General features: G+C 42.0%; 1 protein-coding gene and 1 long non-coding RNA gene across 2 annotated transcripts; both read right to left on the minus strand.

The window, feature by feature from the left end:
• Positions 1–1,309: 1,309 nt before the first annotated feature.
• On the minus strand, positions 1,310–2,124 carry LOC148333756 (uncharacterized). Its single transcript, XR_015844261.1, has 2 exons — positions 2,051–2,124; positions 1,310–1,538 (listed from the first exon to the last, which is right to left on the minus strand). It is a non-coding gene; the product is annotated as an uncharacterized LOC148333756 (long non-coding RNA).
• Positions 2,125–2,167: 43 nt separating this feature from the next.
• LOC148333757 (uncharacterized) lies at positions 2,168–20,845 on the minus strand. Its single transcript, XM_088301097.1, has 18 exons — positions 20,743–20,845; positions 19,912–20,137; positions 19,256–19,345; positions 19,003–19,100; positions 17,503–17,585; positions 15,842–15,953; positions 15,183–15,354; positions 14,238–14,342; positions 13,989–14,086; positions 13,799–13,881; positions 11,360–11,471; positions 10,588–10,789; positions 9,149–9,226; positions 8,950–9,035; positions 3,989–8,803; positions 3,625–3,747; positions 3,333–3,386; positions 2,168–2,336 (listed from the first exon to the last, which is right to left on the minus strand). The coding sequence occupies exons 2-18, from the start codon at positions 19,993–19,995 to the stop codon at positions 2,168–2,170; spliced, it is 6,564 nt and encodes a 2,187-aa protein (XP_088157223.1). The 5' UTR covers positions 19,996–20,137; positions 20,743–20,845.
• Between the last annotated feature and the right edge of the window lie 1,084 nt (positions 20,846–21,929).

The following is a 21,929-nucleotide window of genomic DNA, read 5'->3' on the forward strand; positions in this document are numbered from 1 at the left end:
CTTTAAAATTTCCTGGGAAGACAGCTGCGATGACCGTGGGCTTGATCAAAGACAACGGACCCACGCCAGCAATTACTGACTGGAAAATTTACACTCGACTGCAGATTGACTTTTGTGCTCCACCAGTTTTCCCGCAGACTTTGGGACCCATCCATCTTCTGTACCGCTTCTCCTCACTAGGGTCGCTGGAGCCTACCCCAGCTATCTTCGGGCAGTAGGCGGGGGGACACCCTGAACTGGTTGCCAGCCAATTGCAGGGCACACAGCGACGGACAACCATCCGCACTCACACTCATACCTAGGGGCAGTTTAGAGTGTTCAATCAGCCTGCCATGCATGTTTTTGGAATGTGGGAGGAAACCAGAGTACCCGGAGGAAAGCCACGCAAGCACGGGGACAACATGCAAACTCCACACAGGATGGTCGGCGCTGGGATCGAACCCACGCCCGATGCTGTCTCTCACTGTGAGGCCATCGTGCTAACCAGTCGTCCACCGTGCCGCCCGACTTTGGTACCTTGACTGCCAAATCAAAAGCAAAATTGACTATAAAACCGAGACGACTTGGGACCACAACACAATAGACCTGTATTTTTTTTCTCCCCATGAGCTCCGCAGATGCTTCTGACATCTTTAAATTTTGGGAGTGGCTTGACACATGGAATTCTTCAGCCGTAGTGCAGAGTGGGCTCCAGTCCCATTCTGCACGCGTTCGCTGCCATGTCGTCTTGGACAGAAAGGTCCCGCCACCTATTTTTAAGCTTGCTTTTTCCTTCTGACTACCACATGGTACACTTTATTGCTTTATAATCTAATGGTATTACAGTAATCCCTCATTTACAGAGGTTAATGTGGACCAGAACCCTCCGTGTAAAGTGAATCCCCACGAAGTGGTGATTGACTTTTTTTTTTCATTGCTATTTTTGTGCCTGCCGTTGCGGCCGAGTCAACTCATCTCTTTGAAGTAACATGTCTTTCCGCAATATGGCTACTGGTGTGGCTATATTTCTTTTCTGAATATTTTGGAAAAATATGCAAAGCACTTCCGTGAGAGAACACTACTTTTTTTTCTTTTATGAAAAAAAAAGGTGTTCTTGGGAAATTGCCTGGACTGGATAAATGGCATTTCCATTCATTTCAATAGGGAACAATGATTAGATGCGATTTGCAGGCGAGGTCACGGAACAAATGCCTCTCTCGAGTCGACTGATGGTTGGACTTGAGTTAATGTTGCATTAAAGACGTGTGTGGTGTTGAAATTACTGCACAATCAAGGAAAATGTCAAACATGAAAATGAAATTAGAAGCAATTCACAACTGGAAAAAAAGATGTATTTATTATAAATTAATTTTCTACCATTGAATGCTCCTACACAGCATTCAATAAAGTCAATTGCGTATGCATGCACGGTCACAGACACGCGCACACACACATTATAATCTACTGAGAAGAGCAGGGCATGGTGTGGCGCTTCTGAACCTTTCATGCAAAACACTGAAGATCTGATGCTGCTACTTTGGCCATGTGGGTGGGATGGCCTAGTAAAAGGAGAGGAAATAAATACAAAAAGAATCATGTCATTCATTATAAGGCTGAACGACTTTGAAAACAAATGCATTTCTTTTCTTGCCAAATCTGTATTACAATAAATAGCATATATTTTTTCAATGAAATGTTTTGGTTTCTATAGATTAGGTTTACGCTGAAAGAAAAGGTAAATGAAACATGAATTATTACGAAAGGATGTTTCCTACTTTTGAGTTATTTAACTAACTTAAACAATTCACAAAATTCTCGCAAACATAAAGACAGCTAATAACGAATCAGATAATAATCCAAATAATTTTGTGGCGTAACACTTCACCTTTGATATGTGAAAATGAGAAATGCACTTAATACGTTTCTAAGACTACCAACCAACCACAATAAAGCAGTTTCCCCTCCCCATATTGGAGTCATTACAATTTGAAAATTGCATTCTACTACTTTGTGACGGCGATTTGAGTTGAATTAATTGTTCCGCCCTAATTCAGTAGCACAAGTATGTTACCTGTCCCATCAGATCAAGAGTCCCACAGAAGATCGAATCTGTCAGATCGGCGATCTTTACGTCTCCTCGCTGCTGATACATACAATCCGCAAATGTGACATACTGCACACGTTGGCATCATTTAACCGGAGCTGTGGGTAACAAATATAAATACTTACACACCTCCGGTTTGAAGACGTTCTGACGTCTGTTCTCTAGCTGCAGCTCCACTTCAGATTCTGCCTTCAGATGCTCAAAGTATTGCCTCGTTTGCGTGGGGTGATCAGACACGTCAACCTTTTGATGCCTACAAAAAAATGAAAAGACTAACTCTTTAAAACGTAACTTCGATCCCATTACTTGTCAGAATTCTTGCTACACAATTCTGACAGAGGCCTCATAAGTCAAATATTAAAATTACACTATTGATACAAAACTTGCCAAAAATTTTAAAAAAATCTTTAAAAAAACATTTAGGCTTCTGGGAGGGGCAAGTGGTACCGTTAGCACATTTGCCCCATCGTTCTGAAGTTGAGTATTTGCATCTGCATAGCACCTGAAAACTTTCTCAAGGTGAGGAAATTTAACACTTTTTATTTTCAGCCCCTGAAAAGGGCATACTCAGCATAGATCGACGGTTTGTAAATTGTACATGCCATGGAATGTCAGATTTTTCTCAGTCAGCAATTGCGAAGGCACATGGAAAACATGCACGCCGCTACACCGGATTTAGGGGGTGCTATAGCCCCGTCAGAAATATGTCTGGCCCCCGTTCAACAATTCATTTATTTATTTATTTGTTACAGTTTCAGTTTAAAACATTACTAAGTAGCCATTCTTTCCAATGTTTTTTTTACTGATGAAATGTATGGCTTCAAAAAAGACGGACACGGACGGGATGAGGATTATTTTGATAAATAAGGACGGGCGGACGATGACGGAAAGGTGCCCAGGTTGCTGATGAAGTACGGATCGGCAAAATTGGTTTAAGTGCCCATCTCTGGCGTTTGAACGAGTTTGCCAGTGACAAATGTTTACTCCACATTGAGGCATCTATCATACTTTTACTGAATAAAAAGAGAGAACCTCTCAAGTTAGTGAAGTCATGAAAATCTTTTTTTTTTTTCTTTCCTCAGCGCCCCCCTCATATCGGTCAAACCACCCCCCCCATGCCCAGGAAAGAAAAAATCCTGGCACCGCGCCTGCCTGGAAGTCTTGCCAAAATAAAAGTTACAGTTCATTAATATATCAAAGACATGTATTGTTTTTGCTCTCTTTGAGCCTTCTGTTGTGTTCTGCTGACCTTTCTTCTTCCAGCGCAATGCAGAGTGCCCTCAGAACAGCTTCACGGTCCTGCCTGCGTACGCACACGCAAGCATACACATACACTTATATGCACAAACACACGCACAGGTTTTTTTTTCTCTCCCATAAATTATAAAATAATCTTTATTAGTACCACAATGGGGAATTAGCAATTTGCAGTTCTCATGACGATTTCTACAAGTGGCGATGGCATCTTGAGGTTTCTAAATGTAGAGATAACATCCAAAGGATAGCACACGATCAAAAATATAATAAGTGTTGTGTCTGACCTGATCTTAAATTGCTCCTCCTCTCTCCCCTTCTGGACAGATTCTGTTAATTCCTCCTTCTGGTCAGATACCAACAATGCCTCCTCCTCTCGCCTCTTGGCCAGCAGACACTGTCGTAAAGCCCTCAGGAGGTGCACAGATGGGATATTCATTGCATATTCAAATTTTTCTCATGTAAAAACCGCAAAAATGTAGTGTTTGATTAAACCATCTTTGTGTCTTATCTACAATTGGAATCGCAAGTTAAAGGGAAATATTTCCTGTTACAAAGGGTTCAAAAGTATACGTTCTTCTCTCTCTTAGGTGTGTTGAGATACCAAGGAAACCTCATGCAAACATTCTTAATTAAATATGCATAACCTACCTCAGTCTTTCCTTGTACTCAATCTTCAATTTCTTCTCCTCGTCTTCTCCCCTCAGGCCCATTTGATGAGGACGCATTCTCTTTTCTTTCTTTTTAGTTAATCTCTCCAACTCCTCTTCTTTCTCGCTCCGCAAATCCAGTTGGAAGAGGCACATTTTTTTATTCCTTAACTGCTCCAACTCATCCTCTTCCGATCTCCTGAACTCCTCCTGACGAATATGCATCCTCTTCTCCTTCTTCCTTTTCAACTTCTCCACCTCCTCCTCCTCTTCTCTTTTTAACCTGTCCTGACAGAGACGCATTCTCTGTTCCTTTTCCCTCTTTAACCTGACCATCTCCACCTCTTCCTCTCTTCTAAGCTCATCCAGACACAGACGGATCCGTTTTTCCTTCTCCTTTTTTAAGCGCTCTTCCTCCTCCTCTCGCTTGAGCTCCTCCAGGAGAAGACGCATTCTTTTTTCCTTTTCCTTTTTCAACCTTTCCGCTTCTATCTCTTCCTCTTTCTTCAGATCCTCTTGGTGTAGAAGCATTCTCTGGTCCTTTTCCCTTTTTAACCTCTCAGCCTCTTCCTCTTCCTCCTTACTCAGCTCCTCCTGGCGAAGATGTGCTCTTTTCTCCTTCTCCCTCTTAAACCGCTGCTCCTCTTCCTCTCTAATCAGCTCCATTTGACGCAGGCGTGCTCTCTTCTCCTTCTCTCGGTTCACCCTCTCCTCTTCTTCCTCTCTCCAAAGCTTCTCCTGCAGATGCCGTGTTCTCTTTTCCTTATCCCACTTCAACCGTGCCACCTCATCTTCCTCTTCCCTCTTCAATTGCTCCATGAGGAGATGTGTTTTTCTCTCCTTCTCCCGTTTTAAAAAATGCGCCTTCTCGTCTTCCTCGCCCCTAAGCTCCTCCTGGCGGAGTAGAATTCTTGTTTCCTTTTCCCTTTTCAACCGTTGCACCTCCTCATTTTCCTGTCGCCTCAGTTCCTCCTGGCGAAGATATGTTCTCTTCTCTTTTTCCTTCTTCAAATACTCTGACACCTCTTCTTCACTCAGCTCCGCCTGGTACACAAATGTTCTCTTGTCCATGTTCCCAGTATTTGCGCTTTTCTCTGATGTCTTGCTCTTCAACCCTTCCTCTTCTCGCCGTATAATTTCCTGTAGTAAACAACTTTTGATTCCATTTTCCTTCTTAAGCGCCTCCATATTATCTCCCCTTTGTTGCTTCCACCCTTTCTCTAACTGGCCTAGGTCTCCGTGTTCCTCGAATTTGCATAAATTCATTAGCTTTTGCTTCCTTAGTAGTGCTGCCTCCTCATTTGGCTGATTTTCCTTTTCCCTTGCTAGCGACTCCTCGTCCTCCTCTTTGATGACTTCCTCCGGGCGCACGCTTGTTCTCTTGACCTTCTCCCTCTCCTGACGCAAACGCAATCGTGTCTCCTTTTCGTTCCTCAACCTCTCCACATGTTCTTCCCTCTCCCTCCTCATCCTTTCCTGCCGGCCACGCATCTTCTTCAATTTCTCCCTCTTTATCCGGTCCTCCTCCTCTTCCTCTTCCTCTCTCTTCATCTCATTCTTGAGCTGAGACATTCTTGCCTCCTTCTCGCTTTTCAAAAGCTGCGTCTCCGCTTCTTCCTCCTTCCTTAGATCCTCTTGGCAGAGAGTCATTCGACTTTCTTTTTCCATCTTCATACCTTCCACCTCCTCCTCTTCTTCTCTCCTCAGTTCCTCCTGGTAAATGCCAATATTAATCTCCTTCTTCCTCTTCAAATTATTTACGTTCTCCTCTTCTTCTCTTCGAAGCTCCTCCTGAAAAACGCTCATTCTTTTGTCCATCTCTGCTTTTAATCGCAACCCCTTCTCCGTAATAAATTGCTCCACATCCTCTGCTTCTTTTCTTCTGAGTTCTTGCAGGTGGAGCTGTATTCTGTTCTCCTTTTCAGTCTCCAGGCGCTCTTCTGCCTCTTTTTTCTCTCTCCTGAACTCTTCCTGATGGAAGAGCATTTGCATTTCTTTCTCCCTCTTCAAACACTCAAACTCCTCATTTACCTCTTTGCTTAGTTCCTCCAGGTAGAGTCTCACTTTTGCCTCTTTCGCTGTCTTCAAATGCTCTATCTCCTCTTCTTCCTCTCTCATCAGCTCCTGCTGATGAAGACTCATTCTCCTGTCGACGTCCTTTTTTAAATGCTCAGCCTCCTCTTCTTCCTCTCTCTTTAACTCTTCCTGGCACAGGCTCAGTCTCGTCTTCATTGCGGTCTTCAAACGCTGCATCTCTTCTTCTTCCTCGAGCCTCAGCTCCCTCTGGCAAAGACGCAATCTCATCTCAACTTCGTTCTTATTTTTCCTCTCTTCCTCCTTCAACTTTTCCACCTCATCTTCCGCTCTCCTTAGCTCCTCTCGGCAGTGACGCATTCTCGTTTCTTTTTCCTCCTTGAAGCGCTCCATCTCCTCCTCTTCCACCCTACGTAACTCCTCCCAGTTGAGATGCATTTTGATATTTTTTTCCTTCAACTGCTCCATGGCCTCCTCTTCCTCTCTCTTCAGCTCCTCCCTACGGAGATGTATTCTTGTCTCCTTGGCTGTCTTCATCTGTTTCACCTCCAGCACTTCGTCTTTTCTCAACTTCTCCCGACGAAGGCGCACTCTTGCGTCCTTCTCCATCTTTAACTCCTCTACCTCATCCTCTTCCTCTTTCCTGATATTATCCTCACAGAGATGCATCCTCATTTCCATCTCCGACTTTAATCTGTTCTCTACCCTCTGCAACTCTTCCATCTCTTTTTCTTCTGCTTTCTTTAACTCTTCCCGACACACACACATTCTAGCCTCCTTTTCTGTCTTCATCTGTTCTGCCTCCTCCTTTTCCTCCCTTCTTAACTTCTCCTGGTAGAGTTCAATGTTTACCTTCTTTTGAGAATTCAGTTGCTCAACCTCTTTCCCTTCCTCTCTTACTAACCTATCGCGGTGGTCACGCATTCTTGCCTCCATCTCACTCTTCAACTGCTCTTTGTGCTCCTCGTCCTCTCTCATCAGCTTCTCCTGGTAAAGTTGAATTCTCATTTCTATTTCATTCTTCAACCGCTTCATCTCCTCCTCTTCCTCATTTTTCAGCTCCTGTCGCCATGAGCGCATTCTCATATCCATCTTTGTTCTGAGCTGCGCTGCCTCATCTTCGTGTTCTCTTATTAAGTTCTCCTTGCAGAGGAACTTCTTCATCCTTATTGCGGTCTCCTCACTCTTCAACTCCTCAACTAGTGCCTCGTCCTCTCTTCTCGGCTCCGGTTGGTGACACTGAATTCTTGCCTCTTCAGTCTTCAACCTCGTCACCTCCTCTCCCTCTCGAATTAGCTCTTTGTGACAGAGATGGACTCTGGACTCCTTGCCTTGTTTCAACCACTGTATCTCCTCATCTTTTTCTCTCATCAGCTCCTTCATTTTCTTCTCCTTGTCCATCATCAAGTAATCTGTTTCATCCTCGCCCTCTCCCCTTGGCTCCTCCTGAGAGAGTAGCAATTTTTTCTCAATCTCAATTTTTTTTCTCATCTCCCTCTTCAACATCTCATCCTCTTCCTCTCGCCTTTGCTGTTCCCAGTACTGACACAATCTTGCCTCTTTCTCTGCCTTTAATCGCTCCAAATCTTCCTCAACCTCTTTCCTCAGCTCCTCCTGGCGAAAACGTATTTGTTTCTCCTTTTCCTTCTTCAACCGTTCAATCTCATCCCTTTCCTCTTGTATCAACATCTTCTGAAAATGATTTATTCTGCTCTCCTTTTCCTCTTTAAAATGATTAGCCTCCTCCTCCTCTTTCTTCCTTTCCTCCAGCCGGAGACTTGTTCTCATTTCTTTCTCTCTCTTAAATTCTTCCACCTGTATATCTTCCTCTCTTTTCAGGAGACAAATTCTTCTTTCTTTTTCCCTCTTGAACTGTTCAACTTCTCCCTCTTCCTCTTTCCTCAGTTTCTCGAAGTAAATCTGTATTTTCAACTCTTTCTCCTTCTTCAACTGCTCCACGAGCTGCTTCTCCTCCCCCTCCTCTTTCCCAAGCTCTTCCTGCCATAAATGTCTTCTATTATCCCTTTGCTTTTGAAATTGTTCCACCAATTTCTCTTCTTCCGTATTCAGTTCCTTCTTATAGAGACATGTCCTAGTTTCCATCTCCATCTTTAAGGACGCCATTTCCTCCTCTTCCTTCCTCTTCAGATCAATCTGGTAGAGCTTTATTCTTGTTTCCTTTTGCCTCATTAAGCGCTCTGCCTCCACCTCCTCCTCTCTAATTTGTTCCTCGTGGAAGAGCCGCCTTTTCTCTTTCTCAAGTCTCAATCTCTCCATCTCCTCTTCCTCCTCTTCTCTCTTCAGCTGCTCCTGGTAGCGGGACATTCTCAACACGCTCTCCATCTCACTCGGCAGGTGTTCCTCATGAATGCGACCGTCTCCCTCTTTCTCCCCAGTCAAACACTTGACCACTTCTTTTCTGAGAACTTTATTGGGGTGAGACATTCTTATCTCCTTTTCACTTTTCAATTGCCACATCTCCCCCACTTCGCCAATCTCCATCGCTTTTTTGAGAATATGCATTGTTGACTCATCCCGCATTGAATGATCTGTGCCCTCCTTCCCATGCAAATCAAATTCCTCGCTCCTCTTCTCTTTCTCTACAATTTTCTGTGCCAGATCACCTTGTTCTTTTTCAGTCCTGTACTTTTCATCCCCGTCTCCCTTCTCTTCTGGCGTGATTTCACGTTTTTTTTTGTTTTCTTTCGCTGTCCTCTCATAATTTGAGGGGCTAGATAATTGAAGACCAAGAAGATGTTGTTTATCTGCATGATTATTATTCCTAAACAAAAGAAAGCCAGTGTTAATTAATGTATTTTAACTGTAAATGTACTAAAACAACAAATTTGATCTGAACAGCAGCAAACAAATAGAATCCAGTCAGAAAGCCTGTTGCTCTTGTCACGGGACACCTTTTTATAAACAGACCTCATGGCGATCCCAGCCTTCTCATATGTTTCCTCTTCATTCTCCACTTTTTTGTTATCTGTTGCTGAAATTTCATGGGAATCCAGCTGCCCTCCCAACACAAAATAAACTGTTGCTTACTAGATAATAAATCATTTGGACACAATTCAGTAAAAATCTTTTCACAAAGCAGAGTGGATATGGAACTCAGTGCACGTACGTGTTGCTGTGTCGATTCAGAGATGGTCTTTGTAATGTCTTCTGCTGAATCCACACGGGTACTACGTGAATTCTTCCTCTGCACATGCACAGAGAGACAAGATGAGAGAGATCAACAGGCATAAGGTATGGTGCACTTTTTTCAAATCATATTAAGCAGACCAACACTTTGTTTTTTTTTAATGTTGTCTACTATAGATTTGACAGCTAGAATTAAATAATAATTATCACAGAAATTATCAGGCTCATACACTTGCCTCCAAATGTACTTTAACAGTGAGGCCAATTCCTTTGACTTCGGAGGCAGCATGGCTGAGTGGTTGAGCGCCCGTGTCCCAACTCAAAGGCTAGGTATTTGATCCCCGGCCAATGTGACCATGTCGACGTGTCTTCGAGTGAGATACTGAACCTCCTGATGTTGTGTCATCAGGAGGTAGAAAAGGTAACAGTGTGAAGCACTTTTGAGTACCGCATGTAAAAAAGTGCGATAATAAAAGTGACAGCCCACTTACCATACCATTTATTTTCTTGCAGACTCAATACAATTAAATTTGAAATTCAAAGACGGAACATCAGACAAGAGATAAAACCTCAGCTTTGCCAATTATCCATTTTAAAGGTATAAGAGTGTGATCAGTTGCCCTGTTAATAACTGTGCCGAAAACATTGGAAGATACAAGCAGGATATGTTTGGCTCGTGTTGGCTCATTCGGTCGTGGGACTCATGAACTGACCATATTACCAACATGATATATGGTAACAAATATAATGTAAATAATGCCTTAAAATAAAGGGATTTGTATTGGTCATAGGATGTTTGACTTTTATAAGTACGTACAGGACAGCAAGTCACATCAGCCTTGTGGCAATTGACATAACTAGCATGCAAAGACGGGCATTCCGTCCCAGGGACGAAACGGTGGACTAAAAAAAATGGACTCAGCAAGGATGGAAGTGGGTTTTCATCCATCCCATTAATTGTCCCTAAACGGGTCAAGTACATGCGGACACCCATTTCACTAAAAGAAACATGCCCAGCCTGTCTTGCGTGTGTGATCCGCCCAACCACCACTTATTTTTATAAAATGTTCATTTCTTTATTTCTGATAATTCTCTTTTATTTCATTAACAGCGGGCTACCAACAGTTTTACCAACGTGTGTAGACTATTGTTCATCTTGGATACGGACAATGTTTGAGCAGTGTCTCTTCTCGCAGCTATTTGTTGGTTATATTACGCAGTGTTTACCGGCAAAATTCGAATCTGAAGCACGTGTCTTGTTCATCGCTTATTTAAAAAATGTAAAATATTTTCGTTCTAAAATAAAGAAATTGGCCTCACTGTATCAATACGTTTGGATGGGAGAGGGTGTTCAACTGGTCATAGGATGTTTGACTTTTATCAGTCCATACATGTTCTAACACATGTTTTGAGTTCTACCTTTGCCCTTTTCTTCTCCTCCTGTTTTTCTTTTACTTTCTTCTTGTTTTTCTTCACCACAACGGCTCCATCAACAGCCGTGCGCTGGCTACGCTCACGCTCCTGCACCACCAGCTTACTATAGTGCACTTTTGAAGGGTGTTCCCAAATGCATGTGTCTAATTGGCAGTTGTGAAAGTAAATGTTCCCACTTTCGTCTTCTCTGCAGGGATCAAGTCAGAAGAGAGGCTAGACAGTAAAATGAGCAGGTATTTTCCATTTGTGAATATAAAATGAATATTGTACAAACTGGCAATGGCTGCCCATATTACTTTGTCTTAACTAAATTGAGTTTTGATAGACACTACAAAATTGTTGCTGGTGGCTAACAACAAATGATTACCAATTAACCTTAAAGAATTAAAACGTAAACCTGTTGGATAGAGACTGGCATTTGGCTCCAAGATGGATTCTAGATAAGGTTGGTGCCTATTGTATTCTCTCCTAATCATTTTCAATTTCCAGGGATTACATGTTAATAATCCAGATTAACATAAACTTTATCTACATATTTGTAGCATTAATGAAAAAATAAGTAAGGAAGAGTTTCCAGTTATATGTTTCGTATTTCTGTTCTGCAAAATTAAATTTGCGCTGTTATCTAACTGACACCGGAATATAATTTTAGAAAAAGTGCCACATGGGAGTAAGTCTTGCAATATAAGTGTAAAATTACACAATCCTTTCCTGTTCATGTCTAAAAGTAACACCTGAATCACCTCAAGTAACTCACCGTTCTAACCATCCTGAAGGCAGTTTTTCATCTATGGCCTTCTTGACAATCCACATAAGATCTTGCTCTCTCTCTGGATCGATGCCTATGTCTCGTGCATACTGCATAATCTCTGAAAAACAAAGCAAATTCAAAGTTTGCCGACTACTTTGTAGTAATGTTTCTTCAGTACCACTGATTTTGAACCAATTAATAACCAAGAACTTAGAGAGTACAACGTTAGCTGAGGAGGAGGATCAGAGAGGGGAAAAAGTCCTACAGGATGCGGATGGAGGAGCAACTGCAGCGGAATAATGCCAGGGATGTCTGGAGGGGCCTGAAGACCATCTCAGGCCACGGACAACCAGGTAAGACCCAGAAGGGGAGGGGGCTTCAGTGGGAAAATGAGTTAATAGGTTTGATCAAATGCCTGTTCCCGCTCAGTCTCCCCTGCTGAATGATGGGATTAACTCCCAGCTACTCAGATCCTGCGCAGACCAGCTGTGTGGAATCGTCCAGCACATGTTCAACCTGAGCCTGAAGCTGGGCAGAGTCCCCCAGTTGTGGAAAACATCCTGCCTGGTTCCGGTTCCAAAGACCCCCCATCTGAAGGAGCTAAACAACTTCAGACCAGTGGCGCTGACGTCTCATCTGATGAAGACCCTGGAGAGACTGGTCCTCGTCCATCTGCGCCCCCTGGTGAGCTCTTCGATGGACCCACTCCACTTCACATACCAGCCTGGCATCAGTGTGGATGATGCCATCATCTACCTGCTCCACACTTCACTCTCACACCTGGAGAAGGCGGGGAGCACTATGAGGATCATGTTCTTTGATTTCTCCAGTGCTTTCAACACCATCCAGCCCGCCCTATTGGGAGACAAGCTGGAGCAGGCGGGAGTGGCCCACCACCTCATCACATGGATCCACGACTACCTCACAAACCGGCCACAGTACGTGAGAACACAGGACTGTGTGTCTGACGTGCTCCTCTGCAGCACGGGAGCGCCGCAGGGAATTGTTCTGGTTCCCTTCCTGTTAACCCTTTACACCTCGGACTACAAATACAATTCCTCCACCTGTCACCTACAGAAGTTCTCCGATGACTCTGCGATTGTCGGCCTCATCACTGACAGACGATCGGGAGTACAGAGGGGTTACTCAGGGTTTTGTGGACTGGTGTCAGCAGAACCGCCTCCAAATCAACGCTGGGAAATCCAAAGAGCTGGTGGTGGATTTCCGCAAGCGTCGGCACTCTCCACCTGCACCAGCGAATATCCAGGGAACAGACGTTGAGAAGGTCTCAATTTACAAGTACCTGGGTGTTCATCTGAACAATAAACTGGACTGGAGTGACAACACAGACGCTCTCTATAGGAAGGGTCAGAGCAGACTCTTCCTACTTAGGAGGCTGAGGTCCTTTGGCGTTCGGGGGACACTCCTCTGGAACTTCTATGACTCTGTGGTTTCACCGGTCATTTTCTATGGAGTGATCTCCTGGGCAGGAGGCATCCCGGGCCGGAAGAAAAAGAGACTGGACAAACTAGTGAGGAGGGCCAGCTCTGTCCTGGGCTGCTCTCTGGACTCTGTGGACTCAGTGGGGGGCAGGAGGATGACGGCAAAACTGTCATCAATGCTGGACAACCCAGCCCACCCACTCAATTACACTCTAAGACACTCCACAGCTTCTTCAGTGATAGACTGTTACACCCTCGCTGTACGAAAGACAGATTTCGCCGCTCCTTCCTGCCGGCTGTTGTCAGACTTTTTAACAAGAACATTAGGTCAGGCCAACAAACGGGCGGGCATTAGTGCAATTGTGCAGTACTAGAATTAAATACACACTACTACTGTGCTTTATCCAATGCTGTACTGTATTACGGTACTTTTATCATTGCAGTATTTTCTATCATTCAGTTTATATATATATATATATATATATATATATATATATATATATATATCCATCCATCATCTGTACCGCTTCTCCTCACTAGGGTCGCGGGGTGCTGGAGCCTATCCCAGCTATGTTCGGGCAGTAGGCAGGGGACACCCTGAACTGGTTGCCAGCCAATTGCAGGGCTATATATATATATATATATATATATATAATTTTTTTTTTTTTTTCATTGCATCATCTTCATATCAATCGTTTTTATTTATTTCCCCTCTGTACCATGGACAGACATTAGGAGTGTTTCCTTACACTTGTATATGTTGTGGGATGTAAGTGTGTAAAACATGGGGATCTGAGTATATACGTATATACTGTGTATATTTGCTTGATTTTTATGAATGTCTGCTGCTAATGTCATACATTAACGGCTACATTACGCCACCGCCTCTGTGTGATCTATATCTTTGCTGCTGTAACAGTGCAAATTTCCCCATTGTGGGACTATTAAAGGACATCTTTATCTATTTTGTGCATATTGTAATGTTGAACAACGTACTGTGTACCTTCTTCAGAAAGACAAGGTTCTTCATCGTTGCGCTCCTCGTGGATCTGTAGGTTACTTGTGCTTACTGTAGAAACCACGTGGCTAATAAAGAAGTGGTGGCATTGCGGTTAAATAGGAAACATACACATCAATAAGTACAACTAACTCAATCATTGATACAGCTCGTAAGTACATTAAGAGCAGCAAACCTCTTGGCAGCTTCATTGCCCCATTTTTCTTTGGCACCAGTCTCCAATTGACTGTCATAACAAGCACATCCGTCAGCGATCCCAAACTCTGCTTGTTGCTTCAAGACAGAAGAGGACCAAAGAACGTGTCAATTATGTGTCACGTTAACAAGCTCCCATGAAAACAATTGGAATGAGCAATAGATGTGATGTCCTTTCAAGTTGCAGATCAGCACTAAAAGATTTGTTTTATTCAAACTGTGCATGTACCTGTTGCTGTGGCCTTTCAGTACTGTGGTTCTCACAATCGGCTTTGTCAATGACTTCTGGCTTGTTTACCTCCTCTGTTGAATCAGCATCAGCGCCTCTGCAATCCTTAAACACACATGTATTACCTTGGAATTGTCTTAAAAGTAACTCTTTTGCACAAATTCGTAAAGGCCTCAACCCACTAATCCGACGTCGGCCATCGGAAAGTTGGTACACTGTTTGGTGTAGCGAGCAATGTCGGAAAGTCAGAGCCGTTGTTGGGGCTGGTGGGGGTGTTTGTCCGATTCAACATGTACAATCGGGTCAGACTGTCGGGACAAGGAAGTGACGAAAGCGGACAAAAGGTGAAAATTGAAGCTATTACTCAAAAACTGAATCAACTTCGCTCATTTTCACATCTTCAAGGCCGACGGATGGAACAGCTGGCCACGATGGCCAACGTCAGATTGGTGTGTAGAGGTCGTAACATCCAACGCAAACTTATTACATCAATGTTAAAGGTGGAATATGCAGTATATATATATATATATATATATGTATATATATATATATATATATATATACACATATATGTATATATGTATATATATATATATATATATACATATATACATATATATATATATATATATATACATATATATATATATATATATATATATATATACATATATATATATATATATATATATATATATATATAAATTGTCCCTAGGTATGAGTGCGCGTGCGGATGTTCGTTTGTCCATGTGTGCCCTGCGATTGGCTGGCAACCAGTTAAGGGTGTCCCCCACCTCCTGCCCGAAGATAGCTGGGATTGGCTCCAGCACCCCCCACGACCCTTGTGAGGAGAAGCGGTACAGATAATGGATGGATATATATTTGCAGGGGATTAAAATGTACTCACTCACACAAACACAAAAAAATAAAAGTTTAAATACTTACACCACTTGTTTTCTCCATGTTGTTTTTGACTGCTGATGCCAACAGATCATCCTGTTGTATGCGCTTACGCTGCTCAGCCACCAGTTTGCGGTAATGCACATCTGAAGGATGTTCCCATGTGGACATGGCTGAATGGCAGTTGTGATAGAAAACATTTGCACTTGCATCGAGACTGTGGAAATGCAGTCAGAAAGTTCCGGTCAAATAAACAATAAACACTGGTAAGCAGGGATGAGAACAGTTTGGATTTTATTGATGAGCAGTACGCACATACAAGCACTTAAACGGAATGAGGGTGAAAGTGCTGAGAAGAGAACTGTCCTTTTTACGGTTCTTTGGGAGAACCCATTTCTGATTAGGTCTTTATTGTTTCAACTATTATTGTTTTTATCTATGACTGTAGGATCAATACGTTGTGCATTTTGGGTTTTTGTTTGTTTTTTTTTCCCCAAATGCTGATCATTATTTGTGCCGTGCGCATGGTCAGAGGACTTCCAAAATGTATTTGCAGAGTATGTACATGTTCAAGTATGAACTAACCATGTATGGGTGACAAATGTGTGTTCGACAATTTATGCACGAATTTGTGCGTACACAATGTGAAGTGAAAAAAATCTGGAATATAAAAATAAAATGGCTATTTCAAGATGATTACTTACAAAGGAATCCAATCTGGAGGAAGTCGGGCAAACATGGCCTCTTTGGCTAGATACATGAGGCCAGGCTCTTTCTCTGGATCAATGCCCATATCCTTAGCATATTCCCTCATGCCTGATGAGGTAGTGACAAAAAAAAAAATGAAAACTGCAACAATACTTCTCTGAATAGGACAGAGTAATAGAGATTCAAGGTTTTATGACATGGATATGTTCAAGTTAATTCAAGCAGAATTTAAATATTCTTCAACCTGGGTGTGTAGTCGACAATCAATTTGGTTAGCTTCCAAGTTGTTTCAATTCCCAATTTTTTTTACCACCGGCACTGATGTAAACACCTCACTCGCGTGAGTATGTGCCCACTCTACCTTATGCAATACACTAGCCACAAACCCCCTCAGAAGCAGAATTCCCCCGCCCTCTTTACGTCGCAGATGAAGCTCAGAAGTATGTGAACATATTACAGGATGTCAGTAACACATAGCCGGGAAAAACTTTGTCCAATGCACCACATCCATTTCCGATAGGAACAGCCGTTTTGGAGGACTGCTAGACAAAATGTTCAAATTATAAATATTGGTACTTCTTAAGGCAAAATCTTGTGATTTCATTTGGTGGAGTAGGTTATACACTGTGGGCTGTATGTTGACCCCCAAAAAGTTCAATGATTATGACGTTTTGGATAATAACTAATAAGAGAAACTTTTGCTCCATAAATCAGCATCTCTACTACTCAGCGGGAGTTAGAGATGCTACCAGCAGCATTAAAGTAAAACTGCTCACCCTGTCAGATAATGACAGACAAGTACACTAATATCAGAAACAAGAAGCTGTTTGTTCAACGATACTGTCATTTATTAGTGTTTTATGAATAGTGAATTACAAAGAGTTGTTTATTGTGGATCTGTATTTTCATTAGCATCTGTTATGTAAATTTACTTGGGTGTATATGAATGATTTGAATAACTCTATTGGTCAAACTGTGCTTCTTATTTGGAATCAAGTACCTTTTTTGGTTTTGTGCTTTTGCTTTCTTTTTTCCTCTTTGTGAAGAAATAATCACATCAAAATTCTCATTCCACATCAGAGACTATTTGTTCCAGAAAAAAAGGAAAATAACAATAGCACAAGGGTGTGCAAATTTGGATTTTGTCACCGAAGAGCATTTCTCTGATGAAGGGTTTAGGAGAGTGGAGTTTGGGGAAATAGTACAATAATGTCTTAGATCAAAGTCCCTCACTGCGCCTTTCAAAAGCATATCAATTCAAGAAAATTGTGGAAACAGGGCTCGCTGAGGAAAACTCACTAGACTGGGCCAGTCAGAGCTCTGGCCAAAAACCCACTCACTCAAATGCATCTGCAGGGACATAAAAATCTCCATCCACCGGGGTTGCCAATCGGACCTGACGATAATGGCCAATGCAATCTATAGAATGGCTGCAACTAACTCGAGACACAGTGACCCAATTCAATTCCTACATGTTAAGTGTCCACTGATATTGCTTTAACATGATATGGTACTGTGCTTGAAAATTGGAGGGTAGTTTATCTAAAAACATAATCACAGATGTCATATTCAGGAATGTACCTCTAGTACAATGTCAAGTTGATGCATTTATAGGTTTAAACACTGGGAATATGAATGCATATACTGTACTTTCTACCTTCTTCGGTGAACTTAAATTCTTCATCAGGGTATTCCTCAAGGATTTGCGGGCCACCTAGAGCTCCTACACATGCGAGGCAACTAACAAACACAAAATGCCATGTGTGTCAAGCCCAACCAATAACTGCAGTCTTCTGGTAATTTAGAATAATGACCACATATAACAACCAGAGATGGGAATTTTACTCTATTTTGCCGGTCCGTCTTATGTCCCCTGTCCGTGAGAACATGCTTCCCCCCTCACACGTTTGCCCTTATTAAAAAAGATACAAATGATTGCCCTCCGTCCCCAATGTGACTTCATCCTATTAAAGTGCTTCTGTCCTTACCTTTCAGCAGTCGCCCAACGCAAGAAAAAACTAAACAAAACAAAAAAACTCAGAGGCTAACGGCCAACGTCTTGGAAGCATACAGGCCCCTGTGCTGGATCCTCGGCAGCTGGAGAATCCAGTTCTGGCAGCGCACGTTCTGCGGCCATCTCAAGTCTCTGTTCCGGTGACGCACGTCCTTCGGCCGTCTCAAGTCCCTGTTCTGTCTCCGTGAGCACTGCCGCTCTCACCAGTTCCTGTGCCGGCTCCTCAGCAGCTGCGGCGGTATCAAGCCCCTCTTCTGGCAGTGCACGTCCTGCGGCCCTCTCAAATGCCTGCGAGCACTGCCACCGTCTCCAGTTCCTGTGCCATCCCCTCGGCTGCTGCGGCCGTCTCCAGTTCCTGTGCCGACTAGGCAAGCTCTGCCGCCGTTACCAGCTCCTGTTTCTGCAGCACAAGCACTGCGACTGTCACCAGAACCTGTTCCAGCAGCACGAGCACTGCGGTCGCCTCCAGTTGCTGTTCCGGCGGCCACCAGCTCCTGTGCGGCCCCTTGGCAGCTGTGGCCGTCTCCAGTTCCTGTGCTGAATCCGTGAGCACTGCTGCCGTTACCGGTTCCTTTGGCCATTCCTCAGCAGCTGCCCGTCGTGAGCCCAGTCGTTTGGACTTTTGTGTTTGGTAAGTCTGGGATACGTCCCTTAAGGTTGGGGTACTGTAATGATGTTTTGGTTGATTTTGGTTTAGTATTTAGTTCCAGGTTTTGCTTGTTTCTTTGTGTGTCTTCTTGGTGTGTTCACTTGTGCTTGTCATACCGGTCCCTTGTGTCTTTCAATCAGCTCCCTCTGCCACTTCTGTCTCATGCAAGTGTTCGTCATTGTCGCGCAAGTTTGTGTGTATATATTGCTCTTCTTTCATTCAGTCTTTATCGGTTTATTGTCAAAGTCGAGTGTTCTCTGTCCTTAGTCCGTGCCGTGTCAAGTTGCTTTTGTCTGCAGTCTAAGTCGAGTCAAGTCCTGTTTCCCTAGTGTTTGTTTTGATACATTGATTCTGGTTGTTTTGTTCTTTAGTATTTTTGTTTATCCAAGAATGTTGTTTGCTTTTTTTGTTTTCTTTAAATTAAATTACCGGGTCGGAATGCCCATCTCCGATAATTACTACAGAATCATATATCCATGAACATTAGCACAAACCTTTCAGCTGATGCAATCTTCTTATTGTGCACAAACCCATGCTCTCCTTCTTCAACTACTCTATCTAGAAGATCAGATGTGAAATAGTCTGCCGGCAGCTTTACAAGAGAGGATGAAACAATGACATGACAAAACAAAAACACAGTTGTTTAACATTCAAAGTATAAGGGTAAACATTCAAAGGTGCAACATCTGCTTCCTTGACAGAAAAAAAAATAAGTCGAGTAAGTTTGGAAGTACACAGGGTATGTACCTGTTGCTGTGGTGAATCACAACTATGGTCCCCAGAACTGGCCCTGGTAATACTATCTTCTGCTGGTTCTGGATCGCTGTCTCTTGAGTCCTAAGATGTACCAGTCAAAAAAATCATTTTAATGGCTTATAGCCTACTTATTATAAAAATCCACTGTAGGTTTGCTTGGGTCAACAAATACTTTTTCATAGCACTGCATATGAAAGAGGATACACAACACGGACAAAATGTAGGGAAAAAAAATCTTTACAACCTGCGCCCCCATGAGACTAAATACAGTATACTGGTTAATATTGCGTTTGTGGAATATGAATTAAGAAAAATCTACTACTTTTTATACATCTGGGGGAGGCGAACATTCTGCCAATTACTGTCGACTGAAAATGACATCACAGTTCCTCAGGGCTCAGGTAACAACCAATCACAACTCACCTGTTTTCTGAGTTTAATGTTCGCAAACTGATCAAGGCTTCAAATTTAAAATGAGAGAAAATTTCCCTAAAATAAATTAATAATTCATTTGTTTGAATTAAACATTGTCTTTCTCTAGTATATTCATCTGAATACAGGCTGAAAATGATTTGCAAATCATTCTACTGTTTTTATTTACATTTTATACTACTTCATTGGAATTAGTGTTGGTAGTAAGCACTTACTCCTTGTCTTTTGAGTGATTCCTTCACCCTTTTCCTTTCCTCTTGTTTTTCTTTCATTTTCTTCTTCTTCTTCACAACAGACATCGCATCAGCAGGTGCGTGCAGGAGACACACATACACGCGCACTTGAACGACGAGCTGACAGTAGTGCAATCTGCAGGGACTTTCCCAAATGAATGTGTCTAATTGGCAGTTGGAATAATAATTTTTCCCGCTGCCATCCTCACTGCAGGCATCAAATCAAAAGATTTATGTCAAACAAAGATCACAAAAATAGTTACTCTACATTCACGCCTAGATAGTGGGAAAATTAAGTCATCATCATAAAACGAAAAAAGAACATGAAGATAAAGCAGCCGATTAGACCATTTACAATATAAAGTGCTAACTAAACCACCACAAACGCAACAACTCAATTTGTTATTGAAACTCATTTAATATTTTCACGCAATAGTCATTATGTAAATTGTATGTTGTATTTATTCCAGGGAATGTTTGTTATTTCTCCTAAGTAGTAGCTTTAACAATTCCCATCTTTATGGCTTTATTATTAGGTCAAGGCTTCAGTGGTTTCAAGTAATCTAGTACTAATACTTCACCAAACGATTTTTCAGGTTCTGTACTGCACTTGAGTATTTGTTTTTCTGACAATGTTCTATTTTTACTACCTACTATTGACAGAGAATGGTACTTTCCAACCTTTACTTTGTAAACGTAAAGCTTGAACAACATTGAAGTAAATCCAGCGATACGATCTTCGAAAGCACGCCACCGCTTCCACAATGAAATCACAATTTAAGTCATTTACAGAAAAAAAAAACATTCTCATACCTTGTTCCTCGATGACCTCCGTGCCTTGCATAACTGCTCTAGACAAAGGTTGGCTTGCAAGACTTTGAAACTACTCAATTGTTTTATGCAGCTAGCATTATGGACTCATTCCAAGCAAAATGGAGACGACACTGGACAAAACGTAGCTTTCTGACGTCAAAGGTAATTTCGTGACGATGGCACCGTCACAAAGGTAGGTTTGTCATGAAATATCCCTTTGAAGTGCGATGCCGCGATGTAAAACGCAAGGTTTGCTCCGAAAATCACTCCACGTTAGTTGTTAGTACGTTCAGTTACTCCTCTCGTTTGGTCAAAATTGAATCATTAGATTAGATTCGAATCTCTTCACACGCAGGGAATGATGTTTTTTGTTGTTGTTTTTTTCCAATGATTATGGTTACAATTACAATCGAAAACCATTTTAATGTATAAGAATTAAAAGTTCAAAATCGTATTTGGGTTATTTGTATTTTCCAATTTAATGCAGAAATTGGGTATATAATTGATTTACTAAAAAGCAATTTGTTCATAATTTTGTTTGATACGAGTTTTACTTTTTGTTTAAAGAAAAAATACTGAAATAGATCTTCAAATTTATTTTTTTAGTAGTAATTTCAGTAGTTTCAGTTACCTCTCAATGTATTTCCTTTAAAACATTTTATTTTTGGTTTTATTTTCATGAAAATATTTGTGTAAATTTTAGTTATTTTATTTCACTAGTTTAAAACTAAAATAACCTTGGTGTGTACCGAATTATGCATTTCATTTGGCTGTGTGCGTCAATGTCAAAATGAGTACTTGCTGCACTAGAAGGTTATTTGAATATTTTAGGCAGGGGTGCGCAAACCTTTTTATTGGTGGGCCACAATGGGTTCTAAAATTTGACAGAGGGGCCGGACCAGGAGCAGATGGATGGAGTGTTTTTGTAACCTCACCTTATCGGAGAAAAAACAAATACATTTAATTTTAAATAAAAGTGAAGAAAAGCATTACAACAATATATATGTCTTTAAAAAAACCACAGTATTTAGAAAATAAAACATTAACAAGGTTTATTCATTTAATTTTTTTCAAATTCGGCGGGCCAGATTAAAACGTTCAACGGGCCGCAATTGGCCCCCGGGCTGTAGTTTGTCCACGCCTGGTTTTAGGTGATATAATTAGGCACATCAATTGCTACCAGAAGT

This window comes from Idiotropiscis lumnitzeri, chromosome 7 (genome assembly GCF_059441095.1).
Source record: "Idiotropiscis lumnitzeri isolate Australia: NSW breed Sydney's pygmy pipehorse chromosome 7, RoL_Ilum_1.0, whole genome shotgun sequence".
In the NCBI taxonomy this organism is placed as follows: Eukaryota; Metazoa; Chordata; class Actinopteri; order Syngnathiformes; family Syngnathidae; genus Idiotropiscis; species Idiotropiscis lumnitzeri.

Bases quoted from the DNA above. Each gene is read 5' to 3' on its own strand.
- LOC148333757 (XM_088301097.1), bottom strand. From the start codon at position 19,995: ATGTCTGTTGTGAAGAAGAAGAAGAAAATGAAAGAAAAACAAGAGGAA. The intron at 3,387-3,624 runs GTCAGACACAAC...GTGCGTACGCAG, and splicing joins GAGGAGCAATTTAAGATCAG to GCAGGACCGTGAAGCTGTTC. The intron at 2,337-3,332 runs GTCAGCAGAACA...ATTTTTTTGTAG, and splicing joins ATTGCGCTGGAAGAAGAAAG to GCATCAAAAGGTTGACGTGT.